The sequence below is a fragment of the Coenobita brevimanus genome, chromosome 110 (genome assembly GCF_032717465.1).
Source record: "Coenobita brevimanus isolate Jiangsu-jjx chromosome 110, ASM3271746v2, whole genome shotgun sequence".
NCBI lineage: Eukaryota > Metazoa > Arthropoda > Malacostraca > Decapoda > Coenobitidae > Coenobita > Coenobita brevimanus.
Window position 1 is genome coordinate 40,886,353 of NC_137063.1, and position 23,983 is coordinate 40,910,335.

General features: G+C 41.6%; 1 protein-coding gene across 1 annotated transcript in view; it reads left to right on the forward strand.

Moving 5' to 3' along the window:
* The window catches only part of sicily (NADH dehydrogenase (ubiquinone) complex I, assembly factor 6 homolog sicily), a 78,501-nt gene that overhangs the window by 50,999 nt on the left and 3,519 nt on the right, over positions 1-23,983 (forward strand). Inside the window, exons 5-6 of the mRNA XM_080286104.1 lie at positions 12,945-13,072; positions 17,151-17,258. Coding sequence (XP_080142230.1) covers positions 12,945-13,072; positions 17,151-17,258 — 236 coding nt within the window. The remainder of the gene's footprint in view (positions 1-12,944; positions 13,073-17,150; positions 17,259-23,983) is intronic.

The window sequence follows — 23,983 nt, forward strand, 5'->3', positions numbered from 1 at the left end:
GAGGTTCCTGCGCCCTTTCAAGAAAGTGGTGATTGACGAGTCCTTGGTTTTGTTCAGGGGCCGTCTTCGGTTTGTGCAGTACATTCCAAGCAAACGGCACCGCTTTGGAATCAAGTTTTTCGTGCTGTGCGAGTGCAAGATGGGGTTCATCTTAGACTTCGTCATTTACACCGCCAGCAATGTCGATTTGGATAAGACTGACCCCCTTGGATTCTCTGGTTCTGTGGTGAAAGTGCTTTTGGAAAAGTACTTTGGCGAGAATCATGTCCTGTATACGGACAATTACTATACAGCTCCTAAACTCGCCAAGTACCTTTCTGAACACGGCATCGGCTCCTGTGGCACTGTCAGAAGCAAAAGGGCACATTACCCTGCCTTCCCCAAGGCTGAAAAGTCAAAGCGGGGAGACGTGCACCTGAAGAAATCTGACAAGATGCTTGCGATCAGGTGGCATGATAAGAGGGTCGTGAACATGCTCACCACAGTACACAAGGGGGAAATGCTGGCAACAGGGAAGGTTGACAGAAGGATTGGTGAGCCTGTGATGAAGCCTGATGCTGTCATTGACTACAACGTCAATATGCGGCTGGTGGACAAGTCTGATATGATGATCGGAGAGATTGACTGCCTGAGGAAAAATCGTCGTTGGTACAGGAAGGTGTTCTTGCACTTGATTGATATGTGCATGTTGAACGCATTCATCCTGTATAAAATCAAGAACAGGAAGCCAGCAAACTACTCTCTCAGAAGATTTTCCAAGACTTGTGTCTACCAGCTGCTTCAGCGTTACGGCCAGGTTCTTTCAACAGGTCCCAAACGCCACCCTCAGACACCTCCAGACCGCCTACAGTGTATGGCCTACCTTCAGCGACACCGCCTGGAGCCACTGCCAGCCACTGCAAAGAGGGGGAAAGCACTGAGGAGGTGTCATGTGTGCAGCCACACTACCAGGCAGGACAGAACCTTTAGGTGCACCTCCTTGCAGTGCAAAGAGTGCAAAGTTCCCCTCTGTGCTTACCCGTGTTTCTTTGACTACCACAGCCTAAGTAGATTTTGAAAATAAGGGTAAGATTCTTGGAAATGATACTGAGAGTGACAGTGATAATAGTGTTTAGTTTTCTTTTACGTGTTGACAGTGACAGCCTGATGAGTGTAAATTAGTGTATGTACTTGTAAAAGCACTAACAGTGACAGTGTTTTTTGGTGTAAATAATTGTACATAGTAATAATATAAGTATTGCGAGTGACAGTCACTCCAGTGTAAGAAGATGAAAGCATATGTTCCTATTCTATGTTCTGACAGTGACAGTTTGTTGTGTAGAAAATATTATTTTTATAACACTGGACAGTGACACTGATGAATAAGGCAAAAAAAGGACAGCTACAGTGAAAGTGAGCGACAGAAATGAAGTGCGAGTGGCCGACCCGAGCGAGAATAAAGTGCCTGCCGTAAGGCTGAAGAAACTCGCGCCGCGGTGGTATTCCTCAGTCCCGATCCACAATACTGGCAGTGACAGTGATTTTTATGGCCGTAATAGTGACAAGCGAACGTTTGCGAAGTCTTATGATGGAAAATAATGTAGTATACGTGTTTTTTGCCGTGAAAAGGCAAACGTGACAATAGTGACGGGAAGATTGCCACCGCACTGCATGTCGGCCGTGCGCTCCGTTCATTTTAGCCTTATTTTCAGTGCTTATTGTACAAATACGGATTCCAAACAACCTGTACGTTGTTGTATAAAGTGTACTGTGACAGATTGAGGCTGTGGTAGAAAGAAAACCGGGTTTCTGGAGGTGTGAAAGTGAAGACTTTGTTACCCAACTTTGCAAGTCTTCACAAGTCTTTTGGTAGTCCACGAAGGCTCAACATGTGTCTCAGGAGAAAGCTGAATGTAAGTACTATGTGCCATAAAAATTTTAATGCTCTATGGTTAATCTCTGATTTTTGGCAAATATTTTCCCACAGGTACTCAGACCCCGCTACAACCCCGCCACAGCGGGGGGATTGGCCGTACACAGCCGCATTTTAGGGGTTAATTACCAATGCCATCCCCCTCTCCATTACTCATGTTTTTACTCCTCTCATCACCCGATCCATATGTATACATATATTGAACAACTATGGGGACACCACACAACCTTGTCACACGCCCACATCAGTCGTGAACCATTCAAAAAGATGCCCATTTACCCCTATACATGCTTCACCACCATCATAAAAACTTTTAACGACACGTAGCAGCTTACCATCTACACCATACATGCGCAAAACCTTCCACAATCCCTTTCTATCTACTTTGTCATATGCTTTTTCCAGATCTATGCCATAAAGACCAGCATTCTTCATATTAGCTGAATAAAATTAGATTTGCAAGAAATGACCAAATTGAGCACAAATTACATATAAGTTCAAGGAAGGCAGCAATAATTGTGTATATTTTTATTATGTACATTTTTAATTCTATCTATTGCCAGATTCCTTAATCCCATAAGGGGTGACCACAAATTGCCTCCATGTTGCCCTGTCCCCTGACACTTCACTGCCCTCCCCCAAGCTCACCCCCCCCCCTCTCTCATATACCTCTCCATCCCTCCATCTCATCCTCAGCCTCCCCCTCCCTCTGTCCCCCTCTACTTCACTCACATTCACTCTCCTCATTAGTCTCTCGCTCTCCATCCTCTCCACATGGCCAAACCACCTCAGTGTATTTCTCCTAACATTCTATCACATGAACATCCACACTACAATGCACCTTCATTTCCTTATTTGTCAGTTTGTCTCTCCATGTAATTCCACATTCTCCTTTCAAGTAACTGATTCTCTTTGACAAAGAGAGTATGTTTTCATCTCTGTATATTTATTTGTTTGTTAGTTTTTCTGTTAGCAGGATTGCTCAAAACTTAAAGAGAAATTTGGATCAAATTTGGTGAGTAGATAGCCCATGTCTCAGGGAATAATCAGTTAACTTTTGGGACCGATCTGGATCGTATTACAGTACAGATTCTGGATCCAGAAAACGTTTTTTGTGAAACCCTAGTCATTAATGAGGAAACCTAACCCTTATTGGAGAGATGCGCTCCCCTGAGTACCCCTCTAGTTTCCACTGCTCTCATTCTCGACCTGAGCTCTTCCAACAAGGTCCAAGCTTTATTTCCATACGTTAGAGTTGGTATCACAATACTATCATGCAGCAACTTTTCTACCCCCATGCTCGTTTCCCGGTTTCTTATTGCTGCTTTTAAAGAACCCGCAGCCTTTCATCCTTGTTGCACCTTTCCAAGCAATTCATCCTCCAGACTTCCATCCTTACTCATCATCACACTACCCAGCTACTTAAATGCAGTCACATTTTCCATGTCCTCATCATCCAGCCGCACTGTACATTCAGTGACTTCATTTTTCTTGAAGACCATAGCTTTACTCTTCCCTACATTCACCTTTAGATTCTGTTTCTTACACTCTCCCAAACTCATTCACTAAGCCTTGCAGTTCCCCTTTGTCTTCATTTAATCCATGGATTGTGCAATTACCTTTTTTTTTTCTTTTTATTCCACCCGTGGTGTGCAAAAAAAGGATTTTTTTTTTTTTTTTTTTTTTTTTTTTTTTTTTTTAACTTGAAGATAAACATCCAGGGCATCATCTGGTGAAAAAGAAAATAATCTCTCTCTCTCCATCTTTGCATAGGGCCATGCTTAAGTTTACTTAGGGGAGTAGTGAAATAATGAAAAAAAAATGTAAGATTATTTTTTTTGGTTTTGTTTATTATAAACTTGAAGATAAACTTCCAGGGCATCATCTGGTGAAAAGAAAAAAAATCTTTCTCTCTCTCCCCATCTTTGCATAGCGCCATGCGTAAGTTTGTGTAGGGGTGGAGTAGTTATCAGTGATACACGACCAGCACAGCCTGAGCTGTGGCTTGCAACTGGACGCTTCCCAGCCTGAGCTGTGGCTTGCAATCCCCAGGTTAACAATACAGTATCATCTGCAAACAACAGTACAGGAAGTTCCCAAACGCTGCCCACTCTCATTAGGGCTGCTGCAGCATCCACTGCCTTACCTTATACCTCTTTTATAACCCTATCCACATACAGATTAAACAGCCTTGAGACATGACCTATCCCTGTTTCAAACCAACATTCAAACAGAAAAATTCACTCGGTTCAATACCTACACGTACTGCAGCCGTAGCACCTTCATACATACTGTACTCTTCATGGCATTCAGCACCTTCCCATTTACTCCATATATTCTTAATATTTTTCACACTCCTTATCTGTACCTTTTACAGAAGATTAATTTTAAAAAAAATGAAAAGATGTGAATTTTTGCTCAAAGCTTTTGTACCACCAATAGTACACACCTAAGTTGTGCTGTTGATGGAGTACTGTCAGTGTTTGCAGCATGTGTACTGCCTGACTTGCAGGTTCCTACCAGTCTGCCACTGCTCCTTGTCAGAAGATTCGTGTCTAGGTATTGTAGTTCTGTCGAGTTTCATTCTTACCACATTGATATAATATTATGGTCTAGATATTTTGTATGTTCTAGTTCCGGCATTTTACCATTTAAGACAGTAAACAGGGTATGGGATATGTCTGTATTTTTGGAAAATAATCATCATTACTTCCGTAGTTTACACCAAAAATGGTGTAGAAATAAGTGCTAGAAGTCTGATAAAACTCTGAAGTCATTGGCTAAAACTTTTTTTTTTTTTTTTCTTTTTTCAATGTTACTCAGCTGTCTGATTATTGGATAATTTTTCCCTTCCATTACAGATAAAATAGTTGCACAATTGTCCAGCGTAATAGAGCCAGAGGCATGTCCATGTAATGACAGTGTCTGGATAATGAACAATATCCTCCTTACAGTACCCAGACCCTACCTATACCCAACCTCCAACCTATACCTAACTTATTTGTATAGTACCTCTGCTTACTTTGGCAGTGTTTCCCAGTCATTCAGGCATGTTTAGACATCAAATCACACATAGGAGTATTGAAAATAATTTTTAACACCAAGAAAACCATGCAAAAAATAAAAAAACTAAAATCAATTACACCCTAGCTATACCAGTACACTGCAGTAAGTGCAGTACCCCTCCTAATTTTGACAGTGTTTTCCGGTCATTCTGCCATATTTAGACATCAAAACGCATAGGAATATCCAAAATAATTTTAAATGAAGAAAACCATGCAAAAAAGAAAAAAATGAAAACCAAAAAAAAACACTGCACCTGTACACTACTTTATGTACAGTACTCCTCCTAGTTTTGGCAGTGTTTTCTCATTATTCTGCCATATTTAGACATCAAAACACACATGGGAATATCCAAAATATATTTAAACCAAGAAAAACATGAAAAAAAAAAAAAAATGAGAACCCCAAAATACCCTACCTACACATTACTGAATGTGCAGTACCCTTCCTGATTTTGGCAATGTTTTCAGGTCAATCTGCCATATTTAGACATCAAAACACACAGGAATATCCAAAGTAATGTTAAACACCAAGAAAATCATGCAAGAAAACTTTAAAAAATATATATATATATATATATATCTATCTATCTATCTATCTATCTATTGCCAGACGCCTCAATCCCGTTTGGGGTGGCCACAAACAAATCGCCTCCAAGTCGCCCTGTCCCCTGCCATTTCACTGCCCTGCTCCCAACTCACACCCCCTCTCTCATATACCTCTCCACCCCATCCCTCCATCTCATCCTCGGCCTCCCCCTCCCTCTTCCCCCCTCCACCTCACTCACATACACTCTCTTCGTCAGTCTTTCACCCTCCATCCTCTCCACATGGCCAAACCACCTCAGTGTGTTCCTCATAACGCTTCCTATCACATCCACATCCACACCACAACGCTCCTTTATATCCTCATTCTTCAGCCTGTCTCTCCACGTGACTCCACAGGCTCCTCTTAAATAACTCATTTCCACTGCTCTCACTCTTGACTTGTGTCCTTCCAACAATGTCCAAGCTTCACTTCCGTACGTTAGAGTTGGTATCACAATACTGTCATGTAGTAACTTTTTCACTTCCATGCCCACTTCCCTGTTTCTTATCACTGCTTTCAAGGAACCAGCAACCTTTCTTCCCTGCTGTACCCTTTCAAGCACTTCACCCTCCAAACCTCCATCCTTACTCATCACACTACCCAAGTACTTAAACGTACTCACATTTTCCAATTCCTCACCATCCAACCTTGCTGTACATTCACTAACTTCACCTCTCTCAAAGACCATCACTTTACTCTTCCGTACATTCACCTTTAGATTCCGTTTCTTACACACTCTCCCAAACTCATCCACCAAGCCTTGCAGCTCCCCTTCGTCTTCACTCAACAACACAGTATCATCTGCAAACAACAGTACAGGGAGTTTCCAAACACTATCCTCTCTCACCAGGGCCACTCCAACATCCACTACCCTACCTTGTACCTCTTTTATTACCCCATCCATGTACAGATTGAACAACCATGGAGACATGACACATCCCTGTTTCAAACCAACTTTCAAAGAGAAAAATTCACTTAGTTCACCATCCACACGCACTGCAGCCTTCGCACCATCGTACATACTCTTCACAGCATTCAACAACTTCCCATCTACTCCATATATTCTTAATACTTTCCACAATCCTTGTCTATCCACCCTGTCATATATATATATATATATATATATATATATATATATATATATATATATATATTTATATATACATACCGGTATATATATATCTATATATGGCTTCTTGTTCAGCCACCACTCTCCTCATATTGCTATAGAAGGCATCCCTTACTACTTGGTTTTCCAGCTTCCATATTTTCCTCCTAGGTACATAAGCCCTCTTTTTCATCACTCATTCTTTAAGCACCATATAACAAATCAATAGTTTGTGCTGCTGCACACACTCCTCACTTCCTATAACTTTAACATCCCTCACTAACCTCCTATCTGCCCTCCTAACCAGAAAACAATCTATCTGACTGCTATTTCCCCCAGACTCGTACATAATTAACCTGCTCTCTCTTCGTAAAATATGTGTTGCACACTATCATGTCTGTTGTCTCCCCAAACTCAAGTATTCTTTCCCCTTCTGCATTCCTTATACCATATGGACATCCCCCATGTACTCCTTCATAACCTTGTGCTGCTTCACCTTCATGACCATTTAATTCCCCTCCCAAAACCACTATCTCATCATCCCGCATACCACTTACTACACATATTAAATCATCCCAAAATCTCTCTCTACTTCATCTAATCCTGCCTGTGGCACATTTTGAGAGTTACTGATGTAATATGCGGTTGGACAAGAGGACCACCAAGACATGAAGTAACTTGGTGGTGGGATGAGGGTGTAGAAGCTGCAGTTAAGGAGAAAAGAAGGCTTTTCAGGGAATGGAAGAAGGGTGATAGCAAGGAGGAATACTTGGCTGCCAAGCTTAGGGCTAGAAGAGTGGTATACAGGGCGAAGTCTGAGTCACAGACACTTTTACTTGATAACCTAAATCATGGGGAAAGGAAAAATATGATATTTAATTTTTGTGGTAGGTGGTGGCGACCATCATCCACTCACTTGATGTAGTGCTGCCTATTCCTTCCTTAGCATTTATCATTCTTTTTCTGTGCCTGCCCTCCTCTCTTCTTATTTCTCCCATCTTTCCTGTCACTTCTTATTGCTTTTCTTTCCTTTACAGGTGGCTTTACATTGAGTGACAAGCCAAATGGTTTCCTGTAAGCCAAGAAACCATTTACAATGCTGGGTGGTAACCATATAACCAAACCATACGTGCTCCCTACGTGTCAACAAGTGGGATGGTGGAGGGTTAGTGCCCCTCCCCGTAAAACAAATAACTCAAAGTCAAATGGCCACCCCGTATGGGATTATGGCGTCTGGCAATAGATAGATAGATAGAAGGTGGCAAATCAGATGAAGAGGGATAATCGGGAAAATATGATATTTAAGGTGGCAAATCAGATGAAGAGGGATAATCGGGAAAATATGATATTTAAGGTGGCAAATCAGATGAAGAGGGATAATCAGGAAAATATGATATTTAAGGTGGCAAATCAGATGAAGAGGGATAATTGGGATATTATAGGTGAGCAGTGTGTGAAGAATGATGAAGGAAAGGTAGTGGTGAACAGTGAGGGTATGAAAGATGCATGGAGAGAGCATTGTAGCCGGTTGTCGAATGAGGAGTTTGACTGGGACAGGGAAGGTTTGAAGCCAGCAGATCTACTGTTTGGCCCATGGCCTTTGATTGATGCTGCTACTGTGAGTGAAGCAATAGGCAGGATGAAGGTGGGGAAGGCAGCAGGTGTGTCTGGATTGACTTCCGAAATGTTGAAGGCCTCAGGAGATATAAGGGTGAGGTTAGTCACTGACCTAATCTATCTATCTATCTATAGCCCGACGCCCTAATCCCGCAAAGGGTGGCCGCAGACAAAAAGCCTCCAAGTCGCTCTGTCACCCACCATTTGACTACCCTCCCCCCAACTCACCCCCCCCTCCCTCATATACCTCTCAACTCCAACCCTCCACCTCATCCTCGGTCTACCTCTCCCTTTCCCTCCCTCCACCTCGCTTACATACACCCTCTTAGTCAGTCTTTCATTCTCCATTCTCTTCACATGTCCAAACCACCTCAGTGTATTTCTCCTAATCTTCTCAACCACATCCACATCCACCCCACATCGTTCCTTCACTTCTTCATTCGTCAACCTGTCCCTCCACGTCACTCCACATGCTCCTCTCAAGTAACTCATTTCCACTGCTCTCACTCTTGACTTGTTCCCCTCTTGCAAGGTCCATGCCTCTCTTCCAAACGTCAGGGTAGGGATCACAATACTATCATGCAGTGACTTCTTAACTTCCATACTCACTGACCTAATAAATATGATTATTTATGAGTGTGTTGTCCCTGATGATTGGCTGAAGAGTGTAATTGTAAATGTGTATGAAGGGAAGGGTGATGCCCTGGAAAGAGGAAATTATAGAGGTATTAAGCTTTTAGATCAGATAATGAAGGTGATGGAGAAAGTTTTAGAAGGTATGATTAGAGAAAGAGTGAATATTGATGAGCTGCAGTTTGGGTTCATGTCAGGTAGGGGGACCACTGATGCCATATTCATTGTTTGACAGCTTCAGGAAAAATATATTGGTAAGAAAAGGGATCTGTATTTTGTTTTTGTTGATTTGGAAAAGGTCTTTAACAGAGTCCTTAGAGAGGTGGTGAAGTGGGCAATGAGAAAGCTTGGCTTGGAGGAGTGGCTGGTTAGGGTGGTTATGGCTATGTATGTGGGTGCTTGCACCCAGGTAAGAGTGAATGGAGATTTGAGTGATGAGTTTTCCATGAATGTTGGTGTGCATCAGGGGTCAGTTTTGAGTCCCATGTTGTTTTTCATGGTACTTGAAGCCCTCTCATGTGACTTCAGAAACGGACTCCCGTGGGAGATGTCGTATGCTGATGATTTGGTGTTAATTGCAGAGAACGAGAGGGAGGCGGAAGAAAGGTTTAGGAAGTGGAGAGATGGTATGGGCCACAAGGGCTTAAGGGTACACGCAGATAATGATATCTAGGGTTGGTGGCGGTATTGTCAAAGACGAGGGAGAGTGGCCATGTGCAGTTTGCCACAAGGGCGTGGGAAGTAATTCCATCTTGTGCAGTGTTTGTGATAAGTGGTTGCATAAGAGATGTAGTGGTATCGGAGGTAGACTGCGAGATAATGCTGATTTTATGTGTACAGTGTGTCGGGGAGAGCAGGTGGAAATTGTCATGCGTGAAAGGATTGAACTTGCTGGTGAATCTCCTGAGTGTGTGGAAGAGTTTTGTTGTTTGGGAGATGTGTTGTGTGCTGGAGGTGGGGCTGGAGCTAGTTCTGTGGCTAGAGTGAGAAGTGGTTGGAAGAAGTTCAGGGTGCTCTTGCTTCCCCTGATATTGAGAGGACTCTTCCTACGTGCTAAGGGGTCTTTGTATGCAACGTTTGTTAGGAGTGTAATGCTGTATGGTAGTGAGACCTGGGCAGTAAATGAGGAGGATATCTGCTGGCTCAGATGTACAGAAATGACAGTGATTAGGTGGATGTGTAGTGCATCCCTGTGTGCAACGTCTAGGGGGGCTGGGTTTACGATGGATGAGTTGAGAGGTAGGATGGGACTGGAGTGTATTGGTGTTGTAATGAGGAGAGGTAGATTGAAATGGTTTGGACATGTGGAGAGGAAGGGGGATGATAATTCGGTGAGGATGGTGAGAAGTGTTAATATTGGGGGTGGGGTTATGAGGGGTAGACCGAGAAAGACATGGGACGAGGTAAATAAGTGTGACCTCAGGGTTGAGGGACTGAACAGGGAGGCTGCAATGGATCGTGCAGCATGGAGAGCTGCCATTAGGTGACCAAGGCCAATGCATTCAAGCATGTTGGAGCCTTTAACAATGAATTGAAACTATATATATATATATATATATATATGTATATATACACACACACAGTATATTTCACCTTACTTGTGTTACTTGTGTTAAATGCGCGGTGGCAGTTGGGAAAGACTAATCCCCGTGGCTGTGTGACTTTGGACATTTGGTGGGGATCTGTACAGATGTTTTGACACTGGTTGTGAGTTGTGGACGGTATTCCCCAGGTGCTGAAGGTTAGTACGGAGTGATTGGACCAACATGTGACTTTGACCATTCAGTACAGGGGCGGACAGTCATTTTAGCTCAGGTTATGTGTTACAGCCTATTTCTCGCGCAAGGCTAGAGCCCGGCAGCCATGATACGGAGTATTTGAACATGTTGGCTGGCCAGCCGAAGTTCTCGGGCGCTTTTATGTCCAGATAATAGCAAGTAAATTCGGACAGTGGTTTAATAAAGCCGAGGTCCAGTATCCAGATAATGAACAGGTCCAGATACTGAATGTCCGGATAAATGAGGGATTACTGTACCAATATTAATCGGCATTTGCTTGCTGATTTACAGCACTAACAATATGATACAGTGATATTATATGTGTAAACAGTGGTCCATTGAACAAAGCATGCGCATAGGTAGGGTGCCAAAGAAAGGTTGTGAAAAGGAAATCAGTGGTAATGTTGATACTTTATAGGCAAACCTTATGTGGTGTGGAGGAAGAGAGTGGATCATTATATTGGTGAGAGAGAAGGAAGTGGATGAGGAGTATTGAAGAAAGTGACAAAGATATATATGAAGATAAAGTTGCTATGAGACATTTCTGTCATGGCCATCCCTTGTGGAGGGGTTCTGAGGAAGAAGTACAGGCATTGGAGGAAATGGTAATGACTTTTGTGTTGGATTTGTAAATAAACTTTTGCACTGAGTGACAAAGAGAGAGAGAGAGAGAACTGCTTAATATTTATGGGATTTCTGGGTTCTGAAAAAAGGATACAGTAATGTGAACATGGGGGGTTATGAGAGTTGTTGCATTTATATGTAACAGAAGGAAAGTGCTGAATGCTATAAAATGTTGTCACTGCAGCAAAACATGGTTGAGTGAGGAATTCAGTATCAGTACTGGAGTGAAACAATTGTTTGTAATATCCCATGGGTGTTCATTATGTGACTATAATGAGAGGTCAGTCCAAGAGAAAACAAATTGTAGTGACAGGGGTGAGGATGGAATATTTCACATGGAATGTCTGCACATGATTTGGTTCTGCCTGCTAACTGTTAATGGGACATTTTAACAATGGTTCAGATGATTATCATTGTGTGAGCAGTTATGTCTGAAAGGGAAAATAGGTTGGAGTAAAGTGATGGGTGTAGATCGCAATATGGTGTGTTGGTGACTGGAGTAAGTTGTAAAGTGATGGAAGAGGCATATATGTACCGCTATGCACTAACAGAGTGTAAAGAAGTGGTAACTGGAAGTGGAAAGAAGAGTGGCATTGTACTAGGAAGAAAAGTGACAGGTACTGCGAAAGTTTTGTTGGGACAGGAAACAGAACGGTGGCTGGATGATGGTATGCCACATTACATGTGTGAAATATTGGTATGGCATTAATATGTGAAATCCAGTGTGAAAGCAGTAGAAGTGGGAATGCTGAGGAATGTATATGGGGTTTTGGAGATTGGGTAGGATTAAAGATGTATAGATCCATGAAAGATGGGGAATAGGGAAGTCTGTTGCTCAAAGAGTAGAAGAGTGTTTCCATTGATGCTGTGGTTACATAGTAAGAATGGATATGACTAGGTTCATGAAAAGGATACATGAAAGAGTTTAAAGGTAGGATGAGATGGAAGGCAAAGAAGATGGCTTGATTTACAGAATGTATGAAAAAAGGTGTGGAAGATAAGAAGGCAAAAGAATTAACAAAAGACGTGTGGATGAATGAAGTTGAGAAAAGCTGAACACTTTTAATATTTTGGCTGTTGATACAATGGCTTTGCACCTCATGTTTTGCATGAGCAACTTTAATCAGCTGAAGCACATTAATATAGGTGGGAAGGCATGAGGATTGGAACCAAGATTTGTGAATGCTTAAATGTGTGCCAGGAGGTCTAAATTGTCAGTGCTTGAATGAGTGTGTGAAGGTCCATTTTTGTTGGGCACTGTTCATAATTGCCCTGGTTTGTTTTCTCTCACCTGTTTCTGGATCCTGGAACATTGGTTCACTGCATGGGACAACCCTGCAGGGTGGCTGCTTGTCTGTATTTGGTGGGTCTGCCTGGCCAGGCAGGTTGCTTGTCTGTATATGACGGGTCTGCCTGGCCAGGCAGACTGCAGTCACTCAACAACTAACCTGATGTATACGGTAATAGTGGGAATATGATGATAAAGTACTATACCTTCTTATTGTCAGCTTGAGTATTACTCTTAATTTGGAACTAAACAAAAGTTATTCACATGAAGAATTACTTAGAATTGCTAATGCTCATAAAACTGAACCAGGATTAAAAATGCATGTTTTTACAGGTATTGAAAATATTAATGCTGATCATGCAGCAAGCCACCTGGGGAAGGCAGAGGGTATCACTCGGTTGATACGAGGGATCCCACACCATGCCAGCAAAAGAGTCGTATGTATTCCTCGAGACATATTGGTGAGTGTTTTACATACTGTATAAAAGTTTCTTTGAAAGCAGTGATAAGAAACAGGGAAGTGAGCATGGAAGTGAAAAAGTTACTACATGACAGTATTGTGATACCAACTCTAACGTATGGAAGTGAAGCTTGGATGTTGGAAGGACACAAGTCAAGAGTAAGAGCAGTGGAAATGAGTTATCTAAGAGGAGCCTGTGGAGTCACATGGAGAGACAGGCTGACGAATGAGGATATAAAGGAGCGTTGTGGTGTTGATGTGGATGTGATAGGAAGCATTATGAGGAACACACTGGGGTGGTTTGGCCATGTGGAGAGGATGGAGGGTGAAAGACTGACGAAGAGAGTGTATGTGAGTGAGGTGGAGGGAGGAAGAGGGAGGGGGAGGCCGAGGATGAGATGGAGGGATGGGGTGGAGAGGTATATGAGAGAGGGGGGTGTGAGTTGGGAGCAGGGCAGTGAAATGGCGGGGGACAGGGCGATTTGGAGGCGATTTGTTTGTGGCCACCCCAAATGTGATAGAGGCGTCTGGCAATAGATAGATAGATAGATAAAAGTTGCTACTGTGCACAGTCGTTCATCTAGGCACTGGAGATGTGTTTTAGTGCAATATGAACACTCCATTAACCCTTTCATTTCGGGTGTATTTTTTGGGCTGGATGTCCCACACACGAGGGTTTTGAGATATATAAAGATTGTTTTGATAAAATATTCCACACCAAAAAATAGACCATAATTTCATGAGTAAAATGATGTTTAACATGATGTAAAAAAATAATAATTACCTATGTGGTGAGCTGTAAAACCTTTGGTGCTGGAGCTCCTTCACTGCAAGATGTATGCCATTCAGCATAATGATAAATCTCCCCCCCCCCCCCCCCCAATAGTAGCACTTTCATTTTCACACTCACTTTCGTTTGGCAACATAATCTTAGTCATCAGACATTGCCTCCATCAGATCAAGGTAAGCTGCCACGGCAGCAAAACATCTCATACCGCATGCCTTGACATACTTCTCATATGTGACGAAAATAATAGACAATAAAATAGTCCTCCCATGATGGCAACTCTTCAGTCTTGCCACCTTCTTATACTGAACCACTTTTGGGCACCCATTACTGTACTGGTGTGCAAATATAAAGTCCAAAAAATGTATATGTGCCACCCAATGGCTACTGACATTTCCTTGTTAGCATGTGAACGGGTTATATTGAGGGATTTCCACCCATTTATGCTAGGCTTGGTGGACGAGTTTGGGAGAGTATGTGAGAAACGGAATCTAAAGGTGAATGTGGGGAAGGGTAAAGTTATGTTCTTCGAGAGAGGTAAAGTCAGTGAATGTACAGAGGCTAGATGAGGAGGAAATGGAAAATGTGAGTACTTTTAAGTACTTGGGTAGTGTGATGAGTAAGGATGGAAGTTTAGAGGGTGAAGTACTTGAAAGGATGCAACAAGAAAGAGGGGTTGCTGGTTCCTTGAAAGCAGTGATAAGAAACAGGGAAGTGGGCATAGAAGTGAAAAAGTTACTACATGACAGTACAGTATTGTGATACCAACTTTAACTTATGGAAGTGATGTTTGGACGTTGTTGGAGGGACAGAAGTCAAGAATGAGAGCAGTGGAAATGAGTTATATGAGAGGAGCCTGTGGAGTCACATGGAGAGACAAACTGACAAATGAGGAAGTGAAGGATCGTTGTGGAGTGGATGTGGATGTGATAGGAAATGGTAGGAGAAACACATTGAGGTGGTTTGGCCATGTGGAGAGGATGGAGTGAGAGACTAACTAGGAGAGTGTATGTGAGTAAGGTGGAGGGGGGGAGAGGGAGGGGGAGGCCAAGGATGAGATGGAGTGGAGAGGTATAAGAGAGAGAGGGGTGTGAGCTGGGAGCTGGGCAGTGAAATGGCGGGGGACAGGGCGACATGGAGGCGATTTGTTTGTGACCACCCCTTACGGGATTAAGGCATCTGGCAGTAGATGGATGGATAGATAGATGCAAGATTCCATTGTTCATATGCTAAACTTAGCTCATCCTCATGAAGTTTGCAGTTATGAGATAAAAGCTGATACTGTGAGAGCAATGCCTGTTTTTCTTGAAGTGCATCTGTCATGTGGGCACAGCTTGAGGTGTGGCTCATCCTATGCTATAAAAATGACAAGAGCTGTGGTGCGTGCTCCACTAGTTAACTAATTTATAAGTAATGTATGCCTAAAATTTTTTACCCTCCCAACATAGAGTATACAGTATCCATGCATTGTGTAAGTAATAAATGTATTTGTAGAGGTAGATGGTCATAAAGCTGGCATGTTAATCATAATCCATGATGTTTACATAAGTGTGTACTGTAGTCATGCACTGCAGTTACAGATAATCTCCTGTTTATGTAAGCTCTTTTTATGAAAACTTGATTTTATGTAATCGTGATAAAAACGTAATGAAAAATATGTGTATAGAAGATACATTCATCATTTTGGCATGACTGTAGCCGCGAACATATGTGCACATTGGTGGTCGACCAGTGCATACAGTGAAATCTCCTAAATTGCACGTTTCTTACCAGCAGATTCACAACTGGCAACATCATGCAAGTTTGGAACATCAGTAAATCATGGAAATTACATGAAATTTGCGGATGCAGCCATCAAAAGTGACACCTTTCCAATGCCTCATGTAATACACGCTACCATTACCTCAAGTCCGCATGTTTAGCTGGGCATAAACCAATCGTAGTCAAGCATGGCAGTTACTAAACCAATCATATTCAAGCACAGCCCTTGCTATAAGCCAAGCATGAAGGTTTATAGTGTTCATTGTGACCAGTTTGAGGTAGGTTTGGGAGTAAAAGGGGCAAATTTTCTGAGGTGACAGACCCATTAGTAATTTTTCCCATGAGATTAGCTATTTCTAACTCACGGAATTCTCAAATTGCAACATGTGCCTAATACAGGCATACCCTGGTTTAACAATGCAATTGGTTAAATAAAAACACATCACTAGGCAAGGTATCATATCTAGGGGTAGATTTAACATGTATAAGAATGCATTTTTGAGCCTTGGTTTCCCCCCCCCCCTCCAACCAAGTCCAAAACCCACCCAAATGAGTCCAAAAAAGAGTTTCAAGCCAAACTAAATGGCTTAACAGTTGTAAAAGAAGTTAACCTAAGCCTAAAACCAGTGCCCGTCTCGCTTGTACCCAGACAAGGTCACTGGAGAAGGCGATCACCGACTTGTGTTCAGACTTGGTAGAGAAGAAGCAGGAGCATTGTTTACAGTCCCACCATCAGATGGTCCTGGGACAAATAAATAAACATCTGTTATGCATAATAATAATGTATGAATGACGCCGAATCGTCTGAGGTGCAAATTATTGTGACGGAGAATCGTTGATGTTTTTTGGGGGAATTCCCCTGATGGGGAATGTGATCAGGATGGCCTTTTCAATAGCCCTTCTTTATGTCGTTTTTGTTACTGTTCTGGTTGCAGAGCACCTTTATTTTCTTCTCTCTTATTTTCCAACATTCATTTAGAAATTCCATTGTACAATATTTTCAAAGCATTTTCCCTGAACAGTCTGAATCTAAATGCATAATTTATTGATCGATGATGTGATCAGGATACCTTTTCAAAAGCCCTTCTTTATGTTATTTTAGTTACTGTTTTGGTTGCTGAGTCCCTTTATTTTCTTCTCTCTTATTTTCCAATATTTATTTAGAAATTCCTTTGTATTTTCAAAGTGTTTTCCCTTTAACAACCAGAATGTAAACACATGATTTATTGATCAATGATGTGATTGGGATAGCCTTTTCAATGCCCCTTGTTATGTCGTTTTGTTACTGTTCTGGTTGCTAAGCTCCTTTATTTTCTTCCCTCTTATTTTCCAACATTTATTTAGAAATTCCATTACATTTTCAGTGCGTGTTTCCTTGAACAGCTTGAATGTAAACACGTGATTTATCAGTATCACAGTTATCATCAAAGCATATAATATTTACTGTCTAAAGGCCCTGTCACACATACACGACTCAAGGGCTAACCGCGGCATGACTCAGGGTTGTGTCCTAACCAGTGGATAACTACAGATGCAGCATGGAGTTTCCCAGGAGGACATCATACGAGGAAGCCGTGAGCAACCAGTAAAGGATGTTGTTTTTGAAACAGCTAGCCTTGCTCACCAACACCTCAAACATGTAAGTCACTTTTATGTTCTCCTTATTGAAGAAAAATCTCTACCCTAGCTTGTACCATTTACTGTAATTTGTTGATGAAGGCAGAAAGTATTTGTAGCCAAGTAAGATTTTAATGGCTGTACAGGAAGCTGCATGCCATTTTCTGTCTTGGTCATTCACCAGATGCCATAATCCTATATGGGATGACCACAAATGTATCGCTTCCACTTCACATGCTTTTCTCCCATCTTCCTACCTTATCTGTAGCTCACACCTTCTTGCCAGATTATATAATGTGTTTGAATGCATACAGACTTAGTTCAGAACAAAGATTGATTATCAGTACTGTACTGTAGACTTTCCTGACAAGTGATAGGATGACTTATTCACCTGCCATACTTCCACAATATCCCAGTAGTTTGTGTCACAAAGCTGCTGGCCCACTGGTGTTAGGGTTCAGATCCTGGGATGGGTAACTGGCAACTTTCAGTTCAGGTGTCTATGCACCCACAGTGGGTTGTTAGGTAAAATAAGTACCTATGGCATCACCTAGGGGAGGTAACTGTGGTAACCTGGAAAATGAGGTGACCTTGTATCTCACTTCAGTGGGTGAATAACACATCACAGGATTGGTGTCCTGAGTTACGAAGATGATCACTGTGGCTAAGCACTTCAGTGGTGCCTGTCCTTTGTCTGTGGTGTTGAGAGATCAGAATTATTTCAGTGGACTCATATTGTTAATAAAGGCTCCAACATGCCTGCATGCGTCAGCCTTGGTCACCTAATGATGGCTTTCCACACAGCTTGATCTCTGGTAGCCTCCCTGTTCAGTCCCTTATTCCTTGAGGTCACACTATAACCTTGCCCCAGTTCCCCACCCCCCCAACCCAACCCCCGACATTCACACTTCTCACTTCTCATCCCAATTGTAATCCTTCATCCTCTCAACTTGCCCGAACCATCTCAGGCTACTCCTCCTCATCACAACACCAATACATTCCAGTCCCAGTATTCAAGTCTTGAGTTGTAGTTCAAATCCCTCCAGGCCTTGAATTCAAGGATGCACTTTACATCCATATAATCATTGTCATTTCTGTCTGTTTGAACTTGTGAATACTCCCTTCCTTTATTGCCCAGGTCTCACAACCATACTTCATTAGACTTCAAACATTTGCCGCATACAAAGATCCCATGGTACGGAGGGAGAGCCCTTTCACTGTTAAGAGGCAACAGCTCCCAGATCTTCCTCCACCCACTCCCTGCCCAAGCCGCAGAGCTAGCTCCAGCCTCATCTCCACCACATAACATGTCCCCCAAGTAACAAACTCCTCCACAAAATCAAATGACTCTCCAGCAAGATCAACTTTTGGGAAGTTGTTGAATGCTGTGAAGAGTATGTATGATGGTGCTAAGGCTGCAGTGTGTGTGGATGGTGAACTGAGTGAATTTTTCTCTTTGAAGGTTGGGTTGAAACAGGGATGTGTCATGTCTCCATGGTTGTTCAATCTGTACATGGATGGGGTAATAAAAGAGGCACAAGGTAGGGCAGTGAATGTTGGGAGTGGCCCAAGTGAGAGAGGGTAGTGTTTGGAAACTCCCTGTACTGTTGTTTGCAGGTGATACTGTGTTGTTAAGACGAAGGGGAGCTGCAAGACTTGGTGGATGAGTTTGGCAGAGTGTGTAAGAAACTTAATCTAAAGGTGAATATAGGGAAGAGTAAAGTGATGGTCCTTGAGAGAGGTGAAGTCAGTGAATGTCCAGTGAGATTGGATGGTGAGGAAATCGAAAATGTGAGTACGTTTAAGTACTTGGGGAGTGTGATGAGTAAGGATGGAAGTTTGGAGGGTGAAGTGCTTGAAAGAGTACAACAAGGAAGAAAGGTTGCTGGTTCCTTGAAAGCAGTGATAAGAAACAGGGAAGTGAGCATGGAAGTGAAGCTTGTACGTTGTTGGAAGGACACAAGTCAGGAGTGAGAGCAGTGGAAATGAGTTATTTAAGAGGAGCCTGTGGAGTCACATGGAGAGACTGGCTGACGAATGAGGATATAAAGGAGCATTGTGGTGTGGATGTGGATGTGATAGGAAGCATTAGGAGGAACACACTGAGGTGGTTTGGCCGTGTGGAGAGGATGGAGGGTGAGAGACTGACGAGGAGAATGTATGTGAGTGAGGTGGAGGAGGGGAGAGGGAGGGGGAGGCCAAGGATGAGATGGAGGGATGGAGTGGAGAGGTATATGAGAGAGGAGTGTGTGAGTTGGGAGCAGGGCAGTGAAATGGTGGGGGACAGGGTGACGTGGAGGCGATTTGCTTGTGGCCACCCTGTACGGGATTAAGGAGTCTTTGCAATAGATAGATAGACAATTCTTCATGCTGTCTGTGACAACTGCACACACGGAATGAGCATTATTTCTCAGTCTACTTCTAATATTATCACTTCTCTTTTGCCCCTACTTGTCACAAACACTGCACAAGACGGAGTTACTTCTCACACCCTTTTGTCACACTGCACATGACCACACTCCCTGTGCTTTGACAATACAGGCCTACCCCGATATCCGGCAGTGTTGCGAACCATTGGGAGTGTTTGGTCTGCGAGTATGTCGGATATTGAGGCAATTTTACCCATAAGATACAGAAGAAAAGCCAGATATGTATTCCAGGCCCAAATCCAAACTCTCATGTACCCTAATTAATAGAGGCTGACACAGAAACACCATGGGTAATGTTATTTTTCTCATAAACAATACTATTGCTAAAAATTGAGACATCATAAAATGCAGAAAGATAAGGTGATGAGACGTGCAGTGTTGAGGTGCTTCAGGACAACTAACAGGCAGCTGGCAGTGTGCCTAGCAGGGGTGGGGGAGGGCATGGGGATGAGTGAGACAGTCAGAGGTTGGGGAGGGAGACAGAAAGCCAAACTGCCCTAGACCCCCCCCCCTCCCCATCTCTCTCTCTCTGTCTCACACACACACACACACACACAGGGAGTCATCGGAGGTAGACGTTCGTCATCGGCCCTCCGTACCAACCAACACAGCCAGTGGCATTACCTAAATTAGTATCTTTGAATGAGTCAAGCTCTGTACCAGGTTAGACTAAATGATTTTCATTATTAAAAGGAAAAGAAGTAATAAGTTTAAACAAGACTAGTTCAAACAGAACGAATAACCACGAGGAAAAAAAATGCGCTGAGTCAGCTGGATTTGTTTAGACTACAGCAACATGGGGAAAGTGTACATACTCTGTTCATTTAGTATTACAAAATGGATACATACTTCAGTAAAACAAATTTCGAAAAGAAAAGGGATAAAAGTAAAAAGCAAAATGATGATTTCTACCAAGAACTGGTTGAAGTGGAGACTCACAATAGACTGGTTGAACGTGTACACAAACTAGAAATGGCTTTCAAAAATGAAATTGGTGAAATAAAGAAGCAAATGCACTTGCAAAGGAAGAGATAGAAAAACTAGGAAGGGAGGCCAATAAGAAAGACACAACCATCAGTGAACTAACAGTGGAATTGAGTACGCTTAAGAAGAAAGTGAGTGAAATGGCAAGTACAGTAGTCAGTCACGAGAGTGTTATGGAAGAGTTGAAAAATGACACAGAGACAATTAGGCAAGCAAGCAGTCTTATGGACCAGAGCAGTGATATTGAGAAGATAACACAGGTGAATGAAGCTGTGCAAAGCTACAAAAATGATGTAGAAACCACGTATGCTGGAATGGTGAAAGTAAAGAAAGACTTAGAAACAAGGGTGGAGGAAAAAAGCATTAAAAAGGAAGTGAAAAGAATAATCCAAAACAATTCAAAATTAGTCAGAGATTCAGTAGAGATAAACAAATCAATAGTAATCACTGGTATAGAAGAGGAAGAAGTTAAAAACAAGATCACTAGAGACAAAAAGGAGATGGCAAATGTACTGAGCTTACTGAAAGAAGTATCAGAGGAAATCTGTAGTAAAGACATAGAGGAACACAAAAGGTTAGGGAAATACGAGAAAAGCAAGACAAGACCTCTAATGGTGACTTTCCAGAGTGTAAACACTGTGGAAGAGATACTAAAAAATGCAAAGAATCTTATGGAAAAAGAGGAGTTCAAAAATGTATGGATAAAATGATGCCTAACACAAGAGGAACTGGAATTACTGAAAGAGAAAAGGGAGGAAGCAAAAAAAAAAAAAAAAAAATGAGGGAAGATCAGAAGAGGAGAAGAAGAATTTTTTTTTTTTACAAAGTAATAGGATTGCAGGTACGAAAGTGGTACACAAACAGGATGGAAGAAAAAGGAGGAAGGTAGTAGAACCATGTCATGACAAGTATACAAACAAGATAATAAAGTTGATGTACTCAAATGTGGATGGAATGGTATCTAAATTAATAGAGATGAATGATTATGTCAGAGAAAATGAACCACAAATAATATGCCTAACTGAGACAAAATTAACACCAAGGATATCCAACGACATACTAAACTTAGAGGAATACAATATATGGAGAAGAGACAGAAATTTAAAAAAAGGAGGAGGAATTATAATATTAACTAAGAAAAATCTAAAAGTCAAGGAAATAAAACTAGATACAGTATACCATCACAAGTAGAACTGATTGGAGTAGAGATCGACACTTCTGAAGGTAAAGTAATTGTAGCCAATTTGTACATGCCACCCAGATCAAACACATGGGAAAGAGACGAATATGAGGACCTGGCAGAGAGCACAATTCAAAGTATAAGATCATTGCTACATAAAATGGAAGAGAAATCGGAAAGAATTATACTAAGGGGACTTCAATACAAATATAAATTGGAATACTCTAGATATAAATAGCCAAGAAAGCTGTTGGGACCAAAAGCTCCTGGATCTCGTACAAGAGTTTTTCTTAATGCAACATGTGAGGGAAACCACCAGAAAAAGAGGACTTGATGTACCTTCAGTGCTAGATCTAATATTTACTAGGCAAGAAAATGATATTGACAGTTTAATATATCACCCTCCACTCGGTAAAAGTGATCATGCAGTACTAAATTATAGCTTCAGGATAGCATATGACATAGTAAACAGCAATGACAGTTACAAAAAGAGCCTAAACTATAAAAAGGGAAATTATCAAGACCTAAAGAAGTATTTCTTAGAAGTTGATTAGGAAAATGAGCTTAGAGAACAAGATTCAAATGCTGTATATAAAAAATTTTGTGAATTTTATGAAATAGGAGTCCAGAAGTACATCCCACAGCACAAAGAAGCAGATAAGAAAATACAGAAATGGTTCAATACAGAATGTAAAAAATCAAAAGAAAGAAGAGATTTGTTGTGGAATAGATACAGAAGACACAATAGTGAAAGGGCGTATAATAATTACAAACAGGCAAGAAACGCCTATGCAAGAATAAGGAGGGAAGCCCAAAAACAGTTTGAGGAGGATATAATAAATAAAAGTAGTGATCAACCAAAGCTGTTTTACAGCTATATCAGAAGCAAAACCAAAGTAAAAGATATAATACAATCCATTACGGACGAGGGAATCACTTATACACAAGAGAAAGATATTTGTGAAGCACTAAATAAGAATTTTTACAGAAGAAAAAAATTTTGAGAGGGACTATGTGGAACACGCATGTCCACACATACTACCAGATATACAAATAGCAGAAAAAGTAATACAGGAGGAGTTAAGTAGATTAGACAGAGGAAAAGCAAGTGGTCCTGATGAAATTTCATGTTGGGTATTACGAGAATGTGCAAAGGAGTTAAGTAAACCATTATTTTTAATTTTCAAGAAATCCTTGAGTCAAGGAAAACTACCTGATATTTGGAAAAAAAGCAAATATTGTCCCCTTATTCAAGAAAGGAAATAGACAAAATCCTCTCAACTACCGACCAGTATCACTGACCAGTGTTGTAAGCAAGGTATTAGAAAAACTTATAAGAAAAGCTTGGGTAAATCATCTAGAAGAACACAGTATGATAACAGAAAGGCAGTTTGGTTTCAGAAAAGGAAAATCATGTGTTACTAATCTGTTGAGCTACTATGACAGAGTAACAAACACAATACAGGAAAGGGAAGGATGGGTGGACAGTATCTATTTAGATTTCAAGAAAGCTTTTGACACAGTACCACACCAAAGACTTTTATGGAAACTGTACCATCAAGGAGGAATTCGAGGCAGACTGTTTTGTTGGATGCAAGATTTTCTCATAAAAAGAGAAATGAGGACAGTACTAAGAGGAAACTACTCGTCATGGAAAGAAGTGACTAGTGGAGTACCACAGGGTTCAGTGCTGGCACCAATCATGTTTTTAGTGTATATAAATGATATAAACAGTAACACTGGAAATGAGAGTTATCTGAATATGTTTGCAGATGATGCAAAAATACAAAGGAGAATTGCTAGCACAGACTCTTGTAGGGAGCTACAAGAAGAATTAAATAAATTTCATGAATGGAGTAGTACATGGCAAATGGAAGTCAATGGGGACAAGTGTCATGTAATCAAGTTTGGTAAAAGTGGAAAAAGACCGGATTGGGATTATAAGTTAGGAAATAAAACCCTATGCACATCAGAAAGAGAGAAAGACCTAGGTGTGATTATCAATAACAGACTATCTCCGGCTGACCACATCAGCGAGAAGGTACGGAACATGTATACACTGCTTGCAAATATGAGAATAGCATTCACATACATAAATGAAGACATGCTAAGAAGGGTAATAACATCATTCATTAGAGCCAACCCTGGAATATG